Source organism: Oreochromis aureus, linkage group 12 (assembly GCF_013358895.1).
Source record: "Oreochromis aureus strain Israel breed Guangdong linkage group 12, ZZ_aureus, whole genome shotgun sequence".
Lineage (NCBI taxonomy): Eukaryota > Metazoa > Chordata > Actinopteri > Cichliformes > Cichlidae > Oreochromis > Oreochromis aureus.
Genome location: NC_052953.1, coordinates 25,160,967 through 25,170,337, shown reverse-complemented (window position 1 = coordinate 25,170,337; position 9,371 = coordinate 25,160,967). Strand labels below are relative to the sequence as shown.

Genomic DNA, 9,371 nt, shown 5'->3' with positions numbered 1-9,371 from the left:
AACTCTGAATGTTTACCTTCAAAGTAAAAGTTAATCCATGTTTCAAAATGTACACCTTTTACTATGAAGGGAAATAGCCTCCATTTCTAGTTTAAGTCACACATGTAACATTTTAACTAACACTAAGAAAGTAATTCGTAAGTGTCTGCAAATACCTTAATGTTAAACTGCAGGTGTCCGTGGCAATGTGCAAGTCACCGATATATATTTTATGCAGCACCGTATGCCACCATATGCCAGAAACGGTCAGCTACAACTTGCCAGAATGTCAGGAAATATACATTTTCCCAGATGTCATTATGGGGTGTTGAAATGGTTTCTAGGCCTTTGTGACTTTTTCCTTAATGTAGTGTGTTGAATGTGATTAACTGCTTTTGTGATTACAGTAAAAAATATCAATCTCAACAAAAGTTGCTCATCAATAACAGTTGTTTCATTATGCTGCCTGTAGCAAACTGTAAGCCATAAAATTCTAAAATCAGCAGTTACATGTGATAACAGACTTTGGATAATTTTAAAATTATTAAAATGATAGTATTGTGAAAACAGGTCGTGTACACGTCTGTGCAGGTTCTCAGTCATCCGGGTCATCGTAGTCTAAGGAGCTTGAAAAGAAAAGCGTCTGGACTTCTTTAAGTCGCTTGAAGACGTTTCACCTCTGATCCGAGAAGCTTCTTCAGTTCTAGGTTCAAATGGTGGAGAGTCCCAAATTTAAGCCCTGTGGGAGTGTCCCCCCAAGAGGGACTTGGACCCCCTATTGATCCTCTATCTAATCACATGAGCCAAGGTGTGAAAACGGGTGTGGGTCGCAATCGGCCAAGGTTTCAGGTGAGCTCATAGTGAAACCTAGATCTACCTTATCATGTGATTTCCTGAGGACAAATGGCCCAGGATGTGAGTGGGCGTTAAGGCGTCTGGGAAGGGATCTCAACACTGGATTATAGATGCCAAACAGTTGGTTTTGTAAGCCACCGCCTCTGTTCAAAGATGGTCGCTCACAGTGGATATAAATGGCTTCTTTCGCTCCACTTTCAAACCATCTGTCTATGTCCAAAATGTGAACATTGGCATCCTTGAAAGAGTGACCTTTGTCCTTTAGATGCAAATGGACATGGCTGTTTGGTCTCTCCACTGAAGAGGTCTGGGCATTCCTCGCTACACTGTACAGCATACACCACATTGTTAAGTTTGTGTTTAGGAGTTTTGTCTTTGGGATGAACCAGTTTCTGTCTGAGTGTGTTGCTGGGTCTGAAGTAAACTGGGATGTCAAGATGTGTCGGGAAATCACACGACAAGGTGGGGCTAGGTTTCACAATGAGCTCAACTGAAACCTTGGCTGATATTGACCAACCAAAATCTCAAAATTATTCTGGGAAATCTCCTACATTGGGTTCGTTCCTCAGTTCCCTCCCCTTTCATTTTTCTTGTGATGCTGGAAGTGTTTGTGTTTTTTAAACCATATGCACTCCATGTCTTCAAGCACCCAGCAGTTCCCATGTCACACTCAAACATGGAACTCATTCAATTGCATATTATTTACGTATTATTTACGTCTTTAAGATGGCAACGCAAACTAAGGAGAAGAGCTGTGGTAAATCTTACAAAAAACTTCATATATAAGTTAAAATACTGCTTTATCTATCAGTCTGGTAAATCATGTATTATGCCAAAATCAACACATAAAAGCTTTTTCAGTCTTTTTGCAGTAATTTATATTTTGTTCATGTAGACGACAAAATTGATTATCTTTAAGGAATTTATAGCATATCAATATGAGACAGCTGTATTTTCTCTCAAAGGTTCAATTTTTCTAACAATTTCAGAATGATCTGTTGTTATTAAGAAAAAGATTACTGATGATAAATAAAATAAAATAAATAAAACAGAGAAAGTACTTTAAGGATTAGCGAATGACTGCCACGATAACGTTTATGTTTTACAGGAAATGCACAGCTTCCTATAAGATAAAGTGCACACATAGTAAATGTGTGACACTCACACGAAAACAATGAGTCATCACAAGCTACCTAGTGGACATTGATCTAGAGAGTTTTGTTGTGGATTTTTTATGATATATGACAGATATTCCTGTATACACTGGACATATACTCGCATATATACTCTTTACCTACACTGGAGTGTTTTATATAATGGAATCATTATGATAATCATCTAACATACATGTTCAAATCACAAGACCCACATATTTAGGTCAAATATTGTCTATAGTTATATTAATGAAGTTTGTGCCACTTGTAGAATGAACCCATGTTGATTAATACTGTTTTCTCGCCTCAGCCACCATAGGTCAAAAAAACCCTTTCTTATCATGGATAGTAGTTTACTTCTGGCAAGTGAACGCGACAAAATTGCCAAAATAATTAACTGCAGACCTTCGGACTCACTTTGGCCATTAAACTGACAAAAGTGACCCAATTAAAAATGATGGATGCCAGCAGTGGCACTTGGAAAGTTTTGGTGTAGTGCCAGAAAGTTATGTAGCATCAGCGTAAGATTAAACGAAAGGAACAAAATCCAAGTATTATTAAAAACTGATAGGGGGAAAATCTTGATGAACGTATAATGATTGGGGTAGTATGACAGTTGAAACAATACTTGTAAGGTAAAAACTTAATACTCACCAAGAAAGAACAAAGGATGAAATGGTACCCAACCACAGGAGGAGGGGACTCCTTTATAAGTCTGTCACTTTGTGTCTCTGCTGTTTGTGTTCAAAAGCTCTACACCCCGGGGTTTGTGTTGCTTCACGTTGGTTCAATTTGCTTGCTTTCCATGTGTTGTTTTGTTGTAAAAGTACTGGTTTGCTGTTTAATAAACTCAGTTTCAAGAATTCTACTCTTTTCCAGAGGATCTTTTTGAGTACATTCAATTTTAATCTAAATCTAGATCTATTAGGTCATCATGGTTATCATGATGGCTTCAAAATCTGTGACCCAACAGTTTGCTTTATTTACTGATCAGGATGAAGTGAAAATCATCTCAAAAGTGTTGTTTCTCATAAGTAAAAACTAGAGTTTGCTGATTATAGTATGACTTGTTTACAGGTTTATCAGGGCTCACTGGTTTCTTTGTTAACTACAGGTAAAGTAAATAGTATATAATGAGTTAATAAAACTTCAACAGCTTTATGGTGAAAAAGCACATTTGATATCCAATCAGAAAACTTGGTCACATGTTTCTGACTTTTGTTATCTGATTTAATACTGTTAACATGAAGAGAACTTTGAATATATTGTGACAATTTATTTTTATGCAATGTGAAAAAATGTTTTAGAGTTAGAACTGCATTGAATTTTCATTTTATCAAATGAATGTATATCACTAACATATAACTGTTTCAGGGACCATCTAACCTCCAACACATCAGTCTTTGAGATCAGAAGTTCATGTAAATTTACTGAGCTGTATTTCTATATAAAAGATTACAAAATAAATAAAAGATTAACTCTACTGTAATGTGTATGAGTTAAAACACTGAATGCAAAATGTGCTCTGTTTAAAGCAATTTTCTGTGAAATCATTATGTCTGACAATTGTCAAAGTGTTGGATGGTTAAACTATGGCAACATTAATAAATTGTATTTTATTGCTCTTAATATTATGAAACTTACTGCAAATAACACTATTATTAAATCGATCATGCTAAAGAAAAGAAAACAGATGCTTGCAGAAGACTGAAACTCTGATAAAAACCTGCAGCAGCTGCAAATGTGCAGCAGTTAAATGTTAATCGTAGATGAAGGTTGAACCTTCACATAGTCCTCCAAAGTGAAAGAAGAGTTTCAATATGACCTGTTTACAACTTTATCTATATTTATAGTTATATTGAAAGCTTTATCCGAAAGGCCTTATCATTTATTTAAAAAAAACAACCCTAAGCAATTTTTTTTGTTAATGTGTAACTAAACTGTACTGGTACAAATCATCACTTCAGGTTTGGGTTACCAAAAAAAAAAAGATGTTTGATGCTTCTTCAAATGTCCAAGTCAGACCATTTAGTTTTATTATTATTTATTTACATTGTTGTATTGTTTGCAGGTGTAAATGTCATAAACTGCATGCAGCAGGCAGGAAGGGAGGACCCAAATGCAGACTCCAGGACGTGAAACGTAAACTCAAAAAACAGCTTTATTGCTGAACAAGGAAAAACTAACTTAACTGAAGATGCAAAATAAACTAGGCAGGTTAGCAGACAGAACACACAGTGTGGACTGAGGGAGATCGTGACGGTGGACAGAAGAAAATAAAGGTAAACATAACACATCAGACAAGGTACCTTCACAATAGGAGAAGCAAAGCAAAACATGGCGCACACAGATAGGAAACTACCAAAGTAAAACAGGAAGTAACGGGAAGACACGCACAGAGGTGCAGACAGACACAGAGACGTGACTGACTGGGGAAACGTGGATAAACATGGCAGGCAGGGAAAAACAGAATGAAACATGAGGAGGAAACAAGACTCAAGACAACACAAACACAGAGCGAGACATCAAAGACGCAAGGGGAAAATACTAAATAATCAAGGCACCAAACAGGGAAACTAAAGACCACTAATGAACCAGAACATAACCCAATAATACAAACTACCACAAGAATACAAGAAAACACAAAACGCTGGGCCAAAAGGAACCAGAACCACGACAGTAAAATCTCAGTGAAGTTAAAAACCTTTCAGACTGTGACAAATTAATAACACTGGTGGTCGAAATAAATCACAAAGATAGTTTGTGATCTATCATCAGCCCCACGGAGCTTTCCTGTTGTTTGTTTGTTTTTTCAAAAGTGAAATAGTTTATTAAAGAGCTGGAAGACTGATTGGCTGTAACATGAAAATTAATGAACATCAAGGTTAAGTATGTAACACCTTTTCTTTAGCATGCAATGTTAGCCCAACTTAGAGTTCAGTGAACAAACAACTTGCAACAACAAATCAGCAGGTTTTAACCTTAGCTCTGTTCTGTGAGCCAGTATTTGTATTTATAAAAAGGTGTGATTAATTTAATGGATATTTTTCAGATCCTAAAGGTTTTTTGTTTCTTGTGTTGTTCTTCTCATTTTGGATTATATATGACAAAAGCCTTACAGCCGGAGTGTCCAACCTCCAGGCCTCAAGGGTCGGTGTCCTGCAGGTTTTAGATATTACCCTGGGTCTACACACCTGAATCAAATGATGAGTTCATTACCAGGCCTCTGGAGAACTTCAAGACATGTTGAGGAGGTCATTTGACCATTTGAATCAGCTGTGTTGTGGATCAAGGACACGTCTAAGACCTGCAGGACACCGGCCCTCGAGGCCTGGAGTAGGACAATCCTGCCTTACAGTCATAAACTCTTTCCAAATTATCTTCTTCTCCTTAAAGAGTTAATGATTTTTGCTGTGTGAGTTCTCTTTTCACTCAGCTGATGTTTACTGCAGCACATTGAACTAGGCGTGCCCAAAATGAAACTACATCAACAGAAATCTAAACTTAAAGTTTTTTCATCCCACCCACTGCAGCAATGACAAAAGAAAGGAAACTAACCCTGAATTTTAAATCAGGGCCCATCTAGTGACCTGTTTCAGTCTGCAACTCATCTGACTAAGGCCAAACTTTCAACTGGTTTTCAAAAATAAAAGCAAAAAGAGTTTGGTACTTTTATTATGACTTGTGCACAGGTTATCTTAAAAGCTTTATCTGAGTCACTTTGGAGTATAAAAAAGCTACGCTGTTTCTCCTTTGTTAATGTGTAAAGGTAAAGGATTTCATAATGTATGAACGAGTGTAAACAAAGTTCTCGGAAATGCAGAGAGATGCAGAGAACTTCAGGTTTACAACAGATAAAAGTCACTCCCAGAAAAGGTCAGGCGTTGTTAACAAAGATTAAACTGACAGCAAAACAACAAAGAAGCCGTCTCCTAAACCTTCAACATCATTAGCTATTACACCACTGTTAATGTTCTAATATATATTTTAGATTGTGCATGAAAAGTGCATCACTCTTCTACAGTTCAGGGTGTTTCGGTTTTATAGCTGTAAAATATCCATCAAAATAAAAACTAAAGTAGAGGACTGACAAAGCTGCTCAAAAACAAACCAAAAAACAGCAAATATTTTTAATTAGCACCATCATCTAGTTATTTTGTTTTTTCTTTGTTTTTTATTCAAACAGAAAGTGTTTAGTATGTCCCTGGAAGACTGTTTGGCTTTTTAGAAGCATGCAGGTTGGTTTGGATTTAATTCCTGACAAGTGAAAAAAGAAAGAAATGCAAAAAAAATATTTTGGGCTGATATTTCACATGTATGAACAAAGCCTAACAGTAGTACAAGAATCTGTGCACAGAAGATTAAAGCTCACTAAGACTTTTACTGTGAGTGTCCTGATGTCTTCACCCAGCTCTCAGACATTGAACTGGGAATGGAGGTCAATGACATCATCAGAAAGTACAGTCACTTCCCCACGCCCTCCTCTTTTCCTTTCCTGGTTATGCTGGGAGTGTTTCTGTTTTCAACCACTATAAAACACAAAGCAGAAGAACACCTTCACCCATCAGGACTCAGCTGACAAGTATTATTTACATCTTCAAAATGCCATGGTCATACTCTATGAGGATTTTTAAATGTAAGTTACAGAGCTGTTTTATATATCAGTTTGGTAAATCAATAATTATTATTCCAAAATCAACAAATATCAGCTGTTTCTATATTGTTACGAGACTAAACAGTCATTTATGTTTTATGAAAACAAACAACATAATTGACTCTGGAAATTATAGTGCATAAATATGAGAAACAGATGTTTTTCACTTGTAACTTTGAAGAATGTAAGATCTGCTGTTATCTATTGAAATAAATCCCTGAAAACTGAGTGAAAACAAAAAAGAATATATGAAAAATGGCAAAGTACTGTAAGGATTAGCAAACAACTGCAAAAAAATGTCTTAATTATAAGTTGTGAATTAATTGTAAAAATCTTTAAATATAAAGTTTATGTTTTAGTTTATGTTTTAGAGGAAATGCTTATTGCCAAAGATAAAGTGCACACACAATAACTGTGTGAGAGTCACACATAAACAATGAATAATCACCGGCCACCTAGTGGACATTGAATGCAACTTAGTTCAGGATGAAGTCCAAAGCGCCACATGATTCTCAAAAGTGAAAGCACAGGAGTTTGCAAATTTTATTATGACTTCTTTACAAGTTTATTAGCTTTTATAGTTGCACTAAAATCTTTTTCAGAAACAACTTAACGGTGTAAAATAAGCTCATGATAGAAAACCTTGTCACATTATTTTCTGTTATCTTTTATTAATAGTGAGTCAGACTACTAATTTTCATTAAAACCATTAAATGTATGCATTATATTAAAGCATCTGATCACATGCAAAGAAATATTTTTATATCAGCACTAATAACTTTTATTTAATTCTGTGTAGTTGGCAAGTCAGAGGTGTCACACAGATGCAGCTCACGCTGTGTCGGTCCTCTGACCTTCGACAGTCAAGCTGTGGGAGAAAAGATCCGCCTGAGTCATGGAGGTCGACTCGCAGAGAAGACTGAGAACACCTTCAAGAATGGGCTGGTGTTCAGCAGCCGTCCAGTGAAGGTCCAGGAGAAGATTCGTCTGAGAGTAGAGAGGGATTCGACCATCTGGGACGGGGCTCTGCGTGTGGGCTTTACCACTGTGCCACCCTCAGCCAGATCTCTACCTCTGCCCTGCATGTCCATCCCCAATCTCACTGACAAGCCGGGACACTGGGCTGTTCCACTGGATGAATCTGTTTGTCAAGCAGGTTCAGAGCTGGAGTTTTGGGTTTCTTCTCATGGCAGCATATACGTAGGTGTCAACAACGAGGAGTACGAGCGACTAACAGGAGTGGACATGAAACAGCCACTGTGGGCCATGATAGACATCTACGGACAGACGCGCTCCATTTTATTCCTGGGTAAGTTCACTAGAACCACAGTTATATTTGACCTACAGAATGTTTTTCCTGTTCTGTGAATGCAGAGCAATTCACATGCTCTGACAGTTATAAATGTTGTCTGAATGACCATTCATAGACTGAATGACTATTCAAATACTCCTTTCTCTTTGCTGAAGACTCCAAGAAAAACAAAAAGCTGCTTTACCATAGAAGATCCTGTCCTGCACCTGAACCGCTCACCTCACCTGATGCTTACAGTCACTTTCGTTCAGTTCCTGATGTTTCAAACTTCAGACGTGATGACTGCATCTCCTGTCTTGACACAAAAATGCCAGAAGGTAAAGAGTCATTTCAAACATTATTGGCTAATTTCAGTTGCACATTTCTGACCAGAGAGGATAAAAGTGAAATCAGCTGTAATAGTGTGGTCTCATTTCCTGATGTCACATTTGTAATTGGGATCTCTCTCTTTTTACCACAGATAAAATCTGTGTGGTGTGCATGGTGAAAGAGGCCAGAATCACACTGCCTTGTGGTCACCGATGTTTATGTAAAGACTGCAACTTCAGAGTCTGTGAGCAGTTTGGTACCTGTCCGCTGTGTCGACACACGATCAGAGCTTCATCAGTGGTGGAGAGGTGGTTTATAGAGGTCAGCTGATCTCTGAGACAACAGCCCGGAATTGTGACAGAAGAATAGCAGCAAGAGTGAAAGGGAACATTTACGAGATGGTAGTGATGTTCTGCTGGGATGTATGGTGTGGAGATGGTGGCACTGACAAACAGACAGGAGGCCAAGTGTTGGCAGTTTTGAAGATGCTAAGAATGTCTCTGTTAGTGACCATACGGGACAGGACTAGAAATGAATACATTTAGAGGACAGCTCAGATTGAGCGGTTTGGAGACAAAGTTAAAAAAGCAAGGCTAAGATGGTTTGCACGTATGCAGAAGAGTGATAGTGAATAAACTGGACAAAGGATGTTGAAGATGGAGCTGTTAGACAGGAGGAAGAAAGCAAGACAGAAAAGGATGATAGGATGATCCACTGTGCCGACCCTGAAAGGGAACAACCAGAAGAAGCAGAAGAGGAAGAAAGAAACTTTACAAAAAGGTTGATGTACAGACACTGAACTGAAATATTTCTAAATTGAAATGATTGAAATAGTACATCTCTTTTTGTTTTATAAACAAAATGTATTTTTGTAATTTTTAAGTCATTGTATGACTTAAACACTTAATGCAAAATGTGCTGTATGGTTCATTTTTCATTGTTATTGTAAATTGTAAAGCAATGTTGGATTTTTTTAAAATAAAAAATTCAACTATGCCAGTATAATTAATGTGTAATATGTCATAATAAGCTCTTTTCTGTTATTTAGCTGTATGTGTTTTTATGAAACTTACTGTAAATTACAGTGAAATTAAATGGACTGTGATAA

General features: G+C 37.1%; 1 protein-coding gene across 1 annotated transcript; it reads left to right on the top strand.

The window, feature by feature from the left end:
• The first annotated feature begins 6,539 nt into the window (after nt 1-6,539).
• Nucleotides 6,540-9,371, top strand: LOC116310252 (E3 ubiquitin-protein ligase NEURL3-like). The gene is made up of 4 exons (XM_031727007.2): nt 6,540-6,624; nt 7,442-7,951; nt 8,110-8,271; nt 8,415-9,371. Exons 1-4 carry the CDS (start codon nt 6,591-6,593, stop codon nt 8,591-8,593), a joined length of 885 nt encoding a protein of 294 aa, XP_031582867.2. The 5' UTR covers nt 6,540-6,590; the 3' UTR covers nt 8,594-9,371.